The 12,591-nt window shown below is 36.8% G+C and overlaps 1 protein-coding gene across 3 annotated transcripts in view; it reads right to left on the bottom strand.

Moving 5' to 3' along the window:
- LOC105325462 (dedicator of cytokinesis protein 7) overlaps positions 1 to 11,656 on the bottom strand; it is a 61,058-nt gene extending 49,402 nt beyond the window's left edge. For all 3 annotated transcript variants that reach the window (XR_010708071.1, XM_066067627.1, XM_066067628.1), the window contains exons 1-16: positions 11,496 to 11,656; positions 9,464 to 9,554; positions 9,111 to 9,286; positions 8,715 to 8,895; positions 8,230 to 8,445; positions 7,431 to 7,516; positions 6,950 to 7,016; positions 6,178 to 6,327; positions 5,976 to 6,041; positions 5,557 to 5,731; positions 5,270 to 5,469; positions 4,979 to 5,072; positions 4,730 to 4,892; positions 3,878 to 3,995; positions 1,304 to 1,519; positions 907 to 1,008 (exon numbers count right to left, since the gene is read on the bottom strand). Coding sequence is in view for 2 of the 3 variants with exons in the window: in XM_066067627.1 (XP_065923699.1) it covers positions 907 to 1,008; positions 1,304 to 1,519; positions 3,878 to 3,995; positions 4,730 to 4,892; positions 4,979 to 5,072; positions 5,270 to 5,469; positions 5,557 to 5,731; positions 5,976 to 6,041; positions 6,178 to 6,327; positions 6,950 to 7,016; positions 7,431 to 7,516; positions 8,230 to 8,445; positions 8,715 to 8,895; positions 9,111 to 9,286; positions 9,464 to 9,554; positions 11,496 to 11,548 (2,154 nt within the window). In the remaining variant the exon portion in view is untranslated. The remainder of the gene's footprint in view (positions 1 to 906; positions 1,009 to 1,303; positions 1,520 to 3,877; positions 3,996 to 4,729; positions 4,893 to 4,978; positions 5,073 to 5,269; positions 5,470 to 5,556; positions 5,732 to 5,975; positions 6,042 to 6,177; positions 6,328 to 6,949; positions 7,017 to 7,430; positions 7,517 to 8,229; positions 8,446 to 8,714; positions 8,896 to 9,110; positions 9,287 to 9,463; positions 9,555 to 11,495) is intronic.
- Positions 11,657 to 12,591: the final 935 nt, after the last annotated feature.

Here is a 12,591-nt window from a genome sequence, read left to right as displayed (position 1 = left end):
TAATAAAGTAATTTCTTAGGTCCAAGTGACTTCGTTATAACCGAGTTTTGCTGTACATGTAACCCTAACCATAACTCTGGATTTCTTTATATTCATTTGATTTTTAACCAGTCAATACTCATAGCTAATGTGTTCTGAATAGATACTGAATACAAATGTACGATACTTAAAGCAGATATAGGTCTATATCAGGTTAGCATCTGATTATCAATTCATTATATAATAAAAGCCAATACTATTTAAAAGTATCCATAAAATAAAAGTTATGACATGTTACAATATGTTACTGACCGTATTCTCTAATTAATTCCAATTACAGAGACATACATAATGACAGTACAGAGTATGATATCCGAGTGAGGATGGTGGCACGGATGGACACCAATCTTGGATACAATTGTTCTGTGATAACTGAGGCTTGTGTTAGAGTTCACGCTGTCGTAACTACTTACAGGACGATCATACAGATACTCCTAGTGATAGAGAGAGTGTCTACATCTGAAAACTCCCTAATAACTTATTTCATGTCACTTAGAAGAACAGTGGGCCTTGCAGAAAAATCAGTGTCACCATGTCAATAATCAGTAGAATGCAATAGGGGATGACCTTGTTTCATTCAATTCATAATATCAAGTAAACTAGCAATGGAATTCATTTATTTAATAGTTATGTTTAGGGGTCTATTTCACAGTCATAAAATTTCACTCTGGGAATTATAGTCAACATAATGGGTGAAGTTCTGTATTTATACATGCACTAACATGTACAAGTTGCTTGATTTTAATTTTTAGTTAAAGGAAGATCAAGAAAGTAATTGCATCTAAAATTCTATATCAAAATCAATTTTGATTAAATATCTAAACGTAGCAAACAGCGACTTGTGATACAAGTAAGAATTGTACATACATCAGGGAAGAGAATTGAGTAGCTGGGCGGGAGTTTGTCCACAGACACAGGGATGGAGAAGTCGTCGATCATCAGCTTCCCTTCACGGCAGAGCGGCAGCCACTGAAATTACATACAGCACAATCAAGTGATATCAGAAACTGCAAACGATTATTTTATAGACTACAGTAAAATGCTGCCAAAATTATTAAGAGTTTGTAAACTACATGTATGCTGAATTACATGCATGTGTTTAGTTACAATAAAACATCATGACACATATCTTTGCAGCTTCAAACTTGTAACATCAATCTCATTTATATCCAAAATCTCCTGAAGATACATTTAGTGAATATACATGTAAGTATGCTCTTTACTTCTCCTACAAAACCCCTTGACCCCTGTTTGACCCCCTCACCGTGTATCCCACAGGAACCTCGACTGGGCCGGATTCATTCTTCTTTGATTGACAGCTGATGTGGTAGAAGGTGAAAAGGAGATGGTGGGCGTCAGTCAGCTTGGCGGGGAGTTTGACCTTGATCTCCTCGTAGAAGTCGGGGGACTTGTTGTGGTAGGTGACCGCTGTGTAGGCCTCCCTGGACAGCTCTGGACAGTTAGACTTCCCGAAGATCGCCTTCAACAGAGGGAGAGTTGATTTATAATAAAGAACAAGAATTATACTTATTCCCAACAATAACCTTCTACAGATGGAGAGTTGATTAATAATAAAAAACGAGGGCTATTCCAAATATAGACTTAAACACAAAAGTTAATTAATAACACAAGGTGGAGTGACATGTAGTCCTTAAGATTGCCTTAAACAGACAGAGCGTTGTTTAATAACAAGGTACAAGATATGTTCCCAAAAATCACCTTCAAAAGAAGTTGCTAAATAGCAAGGTACAAGATGAAACACACTGTATAGTATCACACCTGTTTTACCTTAAATCTGACCTGTTGATAATGGGTTTTTTTTTCTATTTTGGAAAATTATAATTAATCATGAGTACAGTGAACCTAGTCTCAAACCCAGGCAAGTAATTCCTACCAATCCTCTAACACATGTGACAACAAGATCTGTCCATTACCTTGAGAGCACTAACAACAGGATCTGTCTGTTACCTTGACAGCACCAACAACAAGATCTGTCCATTACCTTGAGAGCACTAACAACAGGATCTGTCTGTTACCTTGACAGCACCAACAACAAGATCTGTCCATTACCTTGACAGCACTAACAACAGAATCTGTCCATTACCTTGACAGCACTAACAACAGAATCTGTCCGTTACCTTGACAGCACTAACAACAGAATCTGTCCATTACCTTGACAGCACTAACAACAGAATCTGTCCATTACCTTAAGAGCACTAACAACAGAATCTGTCCGTTACCTCGAGAGCACTAACAACAGAATCTGTCCGTTACCTCGAGAGCACTAACAACAGAATCTGTCCGTTACCTTGAGAGCACTAACAACAGAATCTGTCCGTTACCTCGAGAGCACTAACAACAGGATCTGTCCGTTACCTCGAGAGCACTAACAACAGGATCTGTCCGTTACCTTGAGAGCACTAACAACAGAATCTGTTCGTTACCTTGAGAGCACTAACAACAGGATCTGTCCGTTACCTCGAGAGCACTAACAACAGGATCTGTCCGTTACCTTGAGAGCACTAACAACAGAATCTGTCTTTTACCTTGAGAGCACTAACAACAGAATCTGTTCGTTACCTCGAGAGCACTAACAACAGAATCTGTCCGTTACCTTGAGAGCACTAACAACAGAATCTGTCCGTTACCTTGAGAGCACTAACAACAAGATCTGTCCGTTACCTTGAGAGCACTAACAACAGGATCTGTCCGTTACCTTGAGAGCACTAACAACAGGATCTGTCCGTTACCTTGAGAGCACTAACAACAGAATCTGTCTTTTACCTTGAGAGCACTAACAACAGAATCTGTTCGTTACCTCGAGAGCACTAACAACAGAATCTGTCTTTTACCTTGAGAGCACTAACAACAGAATCTGTCTTTTACCTTGAGAGCACTAACAACAGAATCTGTTCGTTACCTCGAGAGCACTAACAACAGAATCTGTCCGTTACCTTGAGAGCACTAACAACAGAATCTGTCCGTTACCTTGAGAGCACTAACAACAGGATCTGTCCGTTACCTTGAGAGCACTAACAACAGGATCTGTTCGTTACCTCGAGAGTACCAAAAACAAGATCTGTCCGTTACATTGAGAGCACTAACAACAGAATCTGTCGTTTACCTTGAGAGCACTAACAACAGGATCTGTCCGTTACCTTGAGAGCACTAACAACAGGATCTGTCCGTTACCTTGAGAGCACTAACAACAGGATCTGTCCATTACCTTGAGAGCACTAACAACAAGATCTGTCCGTTACCTTGAGAGCACTAACAACAAAATCTGTCCGTTACCTTGGCAGCACTAACAACAGAATCTGTCCATTACCTTGAGAGCACTAACAACAGAATCTGTCCGTTACCTTGGCAGCACTAACAACAGAATCTGTCCATTACCTTGAGAGCACTAACAACATAATCTGTCCATTACCTTGAGAGCACTAACAACAGAATCTGTCCGTCACCTTGGCAGCACTAACAACAGAATCTGTCCGTTACCTTGGCAGCACTAACAACAGAATCTGTTCGTTACCTTGAGAGCACTAACAACAGGATCTGTCCATTACCTTGAGAGCACTAACAACAGGATCTGTCCGTTACCTTGAGAGCACTAACAACAGAATCTGTCCGTTACCTTGAGAGCACTAACAACAGAATCTGTCCATTACCTTGAGAGCACTAACAACAGAATCTGTCTGTTACCTTGAGAGCACTAACAACAGAATCTGTCCGTTACCTTGAGAGCACTAACAACAGAATCTGTCCATTACCTTGAGAGCACTAACAACAAGATCTGTCCGTTACCTTGAGAGCACTAACAACAAGATCTGTCCGTTACCTTGAGAGCACACCCCTCCTCCTCTCCTGACATGAACTGGACTTTGACGGCCAGATTCCTAGCAGAGCCCTGTCTATTGCTAAAGTTCAGACTACGCGGGTACACATACAACAGGTTCCTGCAATATATAATATGACACTGAAATCAACAACACACAAAGTCCCAAATCTGAGAGAGATTATCAGACATGATATCAAAGTCTATATATCTAAGTATCTTATAACCTATATACAGTGTGGAGCTTGTATATTCTCTACTTACCTATACACAGTGTGGGGGTTGTACATTCTCTACTTACCTATACACAGTGTGTGGGTTGTACATTCTCTACTTACCAATACACAGTGGGGGGTTGTATATTCTCTACTTACCTATACACAGTGTGGGGGTTGTATATTCTCTACTTACTTATACACAGTGTGGGGGTTGTATATTCTCTACTTACCTATACACAGTGTGTGGGTTGTACATTCTCTACTTATCTATACACAGTGTGTGGGTTGTACATTCTCTACTTACCAATACACAGTGTGGGGGTTGTATATTCTCTACTTACCTATACACAGTGTGGGGGTTGTATATTCTCTACTTACCTATACACAGTGTAGGGGTTGTATATTCTCTACTTACCTATACACAGTGTGGGAGTTGTATATTCTCTACTTACCTATACACAGTGTGGGGGTTGTATATTCTCTACTTACCTATACACAGTGTGTGGGTTGTATATTCTCTACTTACCTATACACAGTGTGGGGGTTGTATATTCTCTACTTACCTATACTAATTCAAGGGTATTTATATTCTCTACTTACCAATACAAATTCAAGGGTATTTATATTCTCTACATACCTATACACAGTGTGGGGGTTGTATATTTCTCTGGAGGGGAATTCCAGGATTTCACGCGTTGGTCTGGTCTTTTCGTCAGGGTAAGGCTCCACCTTGTAGAGTTCAGGGGTTAACATGTAGCGAGGCTCCTCGGGACAAGGAGAAATGTCTAACTTCAAGGTTCCTGTTTAAAAATACATCATAATCATTAAAGCTACATGATCTAGTCAGCAGAAATTAATTTGTAAAATTAGAAAAATAAGGACTTACCAGGAATACACTTCACTCTTTTCAGGACGCTGGATGGTCGTTTCAAATCAGCCAAAAACTTATACAAGTCTTCATCACTTAATCTGTCTCCTTCCTATGAAACATATTGATAAAAACACTACAGAAACTGTCCAAAATAACCATAAGTGTTTATCATACATATACATGTATTACAGAGTATGTTAGAACCGATCTTTAATGCAGTCAAAACAAACATAACTGTCATTGCAATATGTAGTGTCAGGGGGTTGATGGTTGAACAAAATATGTACCAGTGTACAAACTAATCACCTGCTTGAAGAAACTGGAAACAGTGAGGGTGACTGGTCTGAAGTTGTCCAGACTGGGTCCATAGTCCTCCCCCGAGAATAGCCCCCTCCTCTCACTGCGACCACGCTCCATCGATCCCCGGCGGGTAGAGGAGAACTCCTCCTTGTTCCTTCTACGGAAGCTGTCAAACTGACCGGGAATACCAGACATAGATCTCCTGTCTACAATAAAGACAGATCCTTATATTTCACAGGAATAAAGTGCTAATAATACAACAAGACCACAGAGGAAAATTCTGATGTACACACCAAGGCTGGAGGATCGGGACGGCTCTGGCTCACAGGTTTTTACTGCATCCTGACCACCTGTTGCCCCTGTGACAATATTCATCAGGTAGATAGCTGTCCAGGCAAATGGCATTCTGTACTTCCCAAGGCGCTCACAGAACTGTACAGCATTGGACTTCAAGCGATCTTCTTTGGCCTGTTAAAACAAGAATGAAGTGTTCTAAGTACAGTCATGTGTATCTCAATTTCACAACTTTAAAAATCCTACATGTACAATCATTTTATGAGCAAACAGTTAGTGAGGTGGGTTATTTTTTTGGTATCTTTAATTTGCATCGTTTACTTCTGTTTGTATCATTTGTCTTTTGTCAGCCTTAAGTACATGTATATACATGTACATAAATCAATTGCCTAGAGTGTGAGGCATGTGGTGTGTGTACCTTATCTTCTCTCATGTATGGCTCTGCACAGTCCCCTATGTCTCCCTGCTGTAAAACTTTTTCCAGCTGTAAACGCAATTCAAACATCTAACTGTAAGGCTATTTATCAATAAATCATATTTAACCATATACACTGTATTGTAAAAATGTATACATCATTTGTAAGACAAATCAAACATCTAACTATTAACAGTGATATTACCCTGATGACGAGGAAGACATCTGGGGAGGGGTAGGTGATGCTGAAGCAGGCGGCCCGACTCATGGTGGACACGTCCGACTGCTGGATGTGCATACTTATCATCTTCTTCTGTTCATCCTGGTTCACGTCAAAGTAGAAATTTTCTGATATCTGAAAGTAATTAAAAATACCCCTTATCAACATCAAAGTAGAAATTCTCTGATATCTGAAAGTAATTAATAATATCTCTGATTCACATTAAAGTAGAAATTCTCTGATATCTGAAAGTAATTAAAAATACCCCTTATCAACATCAAAGTAGAAATTCTCTAGTATCTGAAAATAATTAATAATATCTCTGATTCACGTCAAAGTAGAAATTCTCTGATTTCGGCAAGTAATTAAAAATACCCCTCATCAACATCAAAGTAGAAATTCTCTGATATCTGAAAGTAATAATTAATATCACTGATTCACGTCAAAGTACAAATTCTCTGATATCTGAAAGTAATTAATAATATCTCTGATTCACATCAAAGTAGAAATTCTCTGATATTGGCAAGTAATTAAAAATACCCCTGATTCACTTCATAGAAAAAGTCATCAAATGTCTGAAAACAGTTTGAAGAATTCTCCGAAAAGAAAACAGACTGCCAAAATTTAAATTCCTTGTAGGTCAAAAATTAACACCTCGATTGACATTAATGGTACAGACTGCTGAGTATTTAGTCTTGTGGAGCTGATGTTCTTCTTGAGTAAATGTCTTAATGCAAGTTGAGCTTTAAATGGTTACCTTTTTCTTTTCCTTGGCATCATACAGGGCCACAGTGGCAAACAATGGTTCAAAGTCCAGTTCTAATCTACAACAGTTTCCGATACACATTAAATGTTGTTAGTTTATTTCACCAAATACATGTACAGGTTCAACAGAACGTCAAGTTCCTCATCTTATAATTTGGATGGAACTTCCAAATAATTTTTTTTTTTTAGACTTTGAATTTTATTAGGCATGAATGTACAACCTAAACCTAAATTTGCACTGAAATTAATGCAGTCAAAACTCACCCAGTTGCCAAATGTCATTTTGTAGACTTAAAAATATGGTTCTTATGTAATCAACATAAATTCTTGGATATTGCTAGGATCATTCATTGCAATGATACCAAACATTATCCAAGCTAAAACTGATTATATAGTACCCTAAAACATTAAAGTATGAAATCTTCAGCCTTTCCAATAAATTGTTCATTGTTTCAAATTCTTATGAAACTTACTTGAGTTGAATACATTTAACAACAATTCGATGACCAAAGTGTTCCTGTGGAAACGGAGCAGAAGGCCGTCTTTCTATGAGATCCTCCTAAACCAAGAAATACAGTAAATATATTTTCGATAAACAATATACATGTAATATCAAAAGTCTGAACCTTTGTTGAGTGTAAAGCAAAATATGACACAAATTATTAATATCCAAAAAATTTACTAGAATTGCACTAGACAGATAATTTCTGAATCTTTAATAACTTGTCAAATTAGTTTATTTTTATGATTGATTTTCGACAAGTAGATTATTCATTTTAATGAAAATGTTTAAAAAACTTGTCTTCTAAAAATAGTGTTGGTCATCATTATTCTGAAAAATAAAGCTTAACAGTTTTCATCTAGAACACACATTTTGGTGATTGTCCATCTTACAACTGTGTCAGGTTTGTTTCACATGTTTCTGGTATCTTAAACATGTTTCTGGTATCTTAAACAAGAGAGGGGTACTGCTGTGGTTTCATCAATACATAATATATATATATATTATAATATATATATAATATATTATAATATATATATATATATATATATATATTATATATATATGGGCATCAGTTTTCATGGATTTAGGAAAAATCAATTGAAATATGAAGGATAAGTAAATGTTTGGCCAATGATCTAAGCAATACAATATACTAAAAACTGCTCATCAATGGGCATTTAATTTCCTTCATTAACTCAACAACGAAATCAGCAAAAATTGGTACATGTGTTCACAACCATTGATGAATCAACAGAGCATGGATTTACCTCTTCCTCTCCAGGAAACAGACTGAACAGTGTGTCCTCTCGATTCTCCTGCCGACACTTCCTGTTGTCTTCGTCGATCTGTTCATACGACACCTGGTCAAACAGGTGAGGCAGCAGCTGGTCACCCTGGGACGACTTCAGGTCAAATATACTGCTGGCCCAACTCCCCCGGGGAACAGAGTTCATGTGGATCGACTGCCGCTTGTTGATGTCATCCTTCATGTTTTGAGATAAACAGGAGGTGATATATCAAAAAGATACACAAAAAATGTAGATGATCATCTCTTAACTCTTTCAATTATGTATTTACATGGTCTAATTGTTCAATTTAACTAAAATGGTTGTATTTTTGTGTGTAGTGATAATCCAATAATGTGCATTTATCTCATTTAATACTACATGTAGTTTGTTGATTAAAGCAAGACATAGAGAGAAATATAAGTAATTTCCTCCACTGTTGAGCTCGAGGTCTGCTGCGACCGTACCTCGTCGTCCTGAGCGTCCTCTATGTCCACCTCATACTCCTGGGGGATGGTGGCATCCTGTCCGCTCAGCTTCTCCTTGCTGCAGACACTGGAGCTGTAGCGGTGGTAGCGGCGGGTGATGACCGTGTAGTCAGCGGTGTAACGCCGCGCCAAGTCAAACACAAACTCATCCGCCTCAGGTCTGTACAAACAAAGACGTTAAGTTCAAGCTCTGTGAAAGTTCTATATGTTTAATGCCATGGTATCTTAGATACTTTACCCAATTACTAATTAGCTCAGTGATCTAATACACTACATATCAAATGCATGGATCAAGCAGACAAGTTCCATAGTTACACAAACTATTTTTCATGACTACTCCTTCAAATAAATCAATTTTTTCACCAGCAGACTTACCCGAGTTCTGGCACTATGGGTTTGACAGTGCGACATTTCCTGGGCATGCTGTGTACGTCCACATCATCCTCAGGGTACAGGATGAGGTCTCGGAATGGGTCCCTCTCCACAGTGCATGAGTTCTGGAGCACAAACTCCTCATAATCTGGCGGATCAACAACATCAGTTAGGGGCACCTGCAGAGGAAAATCAATATAGACATTGTAATTTACAACAAAGTTAAAAACAAATGTTTTAATTAACTTTATTTTTCTATAAATAGTTTAACATAAATATGCACAAACAAAAGGGATGGTAAAGCAAAAATAAAACAACCAATATCAAAGTTTTTTCAACAGTTAAATAATTTGTACCGTGAGATTGAGTCCGCTGGCACATCGAGTGAGGTCAGAGGTTGAGTAGATGGTTGAGGAGACAGCCTTTCTAACTTCAGCTGCTCCTTGTCTGAGAATGAGAACAAATCAACATCAGCAATAAGGACAACATATTATTTCAACTGGATTTGTTACCACACAGACAGCAATAATGATAAATGTATACTATTATAACAGTAACTTGATCCAAAGGGTTGGATCACATTGAGTTGCCAGGCGCGGTTCATCAGATCAAACGAGATGCGAAGCGTTGAGTTTAATCTGATGATCTACATCTGGCAAGGAGACAAGATTTGTCTCTTTGGATCAAGTTACTGTTAAAATGATATACATGTATTTATTCTACACACTTGTCTATTTAAAAGTTTTAATTACAAAAAGTATGTTTTTAAAATCATATGTATAACGTTAACTTATATAACAAAGCTATCTTAATACAAACTCTTATATAAAAAAAAGAACACGCTAGAATACAGATGTTATTTAATGTGTAATATATCATCAGTTTTAGAGAATGGTGATGAGGAATCAGAAACCCACAGTGTTGAATCCGGAAAATCTGATGGGTATATGATAAGGAATTTTTTCAACTGGTCCTTTATCACACAATCAAAAATGAGGAGAAGGAATTATTCAACTGTATAGGTATCCCTTCTTTGATTTGACATATATCAATGCATATATAAACAAAGGGTATTCACTAAATTCTGAGAAAGTCATAGCACAGTTGCACGTTTAATGACACAACTATGTAGATCAATGGACTGTCAAAAAAAATGTTGAATACGGTATGATAACTAAGGAATAATTTAATGAGTTTTGCTTATGCATCATAACCCCTATGACATTTCGTTTGACCCCACAAGTGGCATAACTGAAGTATTAATTCAGAGACATAAATAAAAGAGATTGGCAACATCGGCCATTACCTTGTTTTGTTGCTGAAAAATGTTACGGGACCAACCTTACTTTGAGTATTGAGTACATATTAGTAAACTGATATATTGATTTTAAACCATAAGTATTAATGAAAAATGTGCAAAGGATTTACACGTTTTTGAAACAAAAAATTGAAAAATAAGATTAATATATAGAAAATATATAGGCCAGCTATAAAACATTGGCAAATCTCGGATGACATGTAGCCAACTGCTTCCTAAAACTGATCCTCTTTTAATATTGTTTATAAGACATGAATTCATGAAAATATATTATTTTGTATGTTTTGGTAATAGCTTTTAGCTGTTTATATTTCGATATATTTGTTTATTAGAAAGATATACTGATTTAAACTGGGAATACTTTACAATAGGGACCGTGAGATTACGATCAGTTGCCAATCTCTGTTATTTTTGTCTCTTATTAAATCAACATGTATAGGAATTTTACTTATACGTACTATGTTAATCATAATCTATAGTACAGTTAATCTTAAAAACTCAGCAAATTTGGGGCAAGCTAAAAAGCACAAAAGCAAGATGTTATGAAATCTAAATAATGATTTAACCTATAACAAGTGCATAAACAAGGAGTTCACGATTTAAAAATTGTCAAGTTTAATTTATCCAAAACGTAATCATATTAAAAGGAAATTCGAAAAATAAACAGTAAATCTTTGCCGATAACTGGTACAATACTAGTGAAAAGCAATCCAATCTGACTGACGTGAAAGATACAGTTTGGTACAGCTACAATTTTATTCAACTTGGCTTCTGGCTCATGGGGGGGGGGGGGGGGGGTCCAAAATATTCTTCAATGTTGATTTTTCTAAACGGAAATATTTTGAAATTTACCAGGATGTGTTTAAAATAAACATTGAGAGAATGAAAATGAAAGTGCTTATTAGTTTAACGTTATATGCTAAAACAAAAAAAAGAAACGGGATCGTCCTTGTTTACAAGTGAAATACAATACCACTTGCAGAGAAAATTCGAGATTCGTTTATAACAAGAAAAATACAGGTCTGACAATGGGTATCAATCTCAAAATCACGATAACAACAAAAACTCACTTATTTAGCTTCTGGGCAAAAGCTCTTTGTTGCTGGGTCGGTGCAGCCGACATCTTGCCGTCTGCCCGATAACTCACTTCCTCACTTTTTTTTTTCGGTTGTGTGTTTTCTGTTTTCTAGGCACGGATCTATCGCGCGCATGTGCATGAGACAGAGAGAGAGAGAGAGAGAGAGAGAGAGTCAACATGATCAAACCGTGTAAGCTTCATCAATCAAAGATAAAGGTCTATATAATCTAAAATGACTCAGTTTAAAAGTGAAATGGATTTTAATTACTGCTCAAAACTTTTGTCATTTCAGTATAATTTTATACATGTAGTTAGATACCGGTTTTAATATTTACCAATCGAGGGCCCTGGGGGGCTTATGCATTAAAACAATAAAACAACGTGATTATAACAAATAATGCATTAATGAAATACATAAATATTGTACTGTTAAATGTAAGTAAGCATAGTAAGTTAATTACAATAGGAGGTAGGCCTACATCTGCCACATACACAAGGGTTGTCATACACATATGCAAGGGTATACGTACATTTATTTGCAAGTAGAGAAGAAAACAGCAATACACAATCTGCATATACAATTGTATATAGACATATTATATATAATTATACATTTGTGATATATTTTCAAGGTAGGACAGTAAGTGGAAGTATAGAATTTTATATAGAAGGTTGAAAACTGTATTTTGTTTGCCTGACCACATAGGGCAACAAGGGATGTCCAATGCCTGTTGCAGCATATGGCTATGCATTTCGTTAGAGCCATATATGTGCGGTCTTGTACCCTAAGCACTCAGGCCAGCTTAAAGGAGCAAAAGTTAACATGTAAACTATTGAAAAACTTCAGTATTAACGGATGATAATCTTCTCAACATTACACACTTTTAAACCAACTAACATTAGCTTCATGTGTTATAATTTTTTCCCAGTCCGGGTGGGGCTAGGGTTGCAAGCTAAAATTGTATCTTAAAATGTGTGAAAAAAAAATTGCACATTTGTCCAACTTTACATTATATATTCCATGGTACATATAACTATTTCAGCTTCTGATAAAACTATGATATAACGATTCAATGGTTCTGTATAAT

Source organism: Magallana gigas, chromosome 7, assembly GCF_963853765.1.
Source record: "Magallana gigas chromosome 7, xbMagGiga1.1, whole genome shotgun sequence".
NCBI lineage: Eukaryota > Metazoa > Mollusca > Bivalvia > Ostreida > Ostreidae > Magallana > Magallana gigas.
Note: the sequence above shows the minus strand (reverse complement) of the source record. Positions and strands in the feature narration are given on the sequence as shown.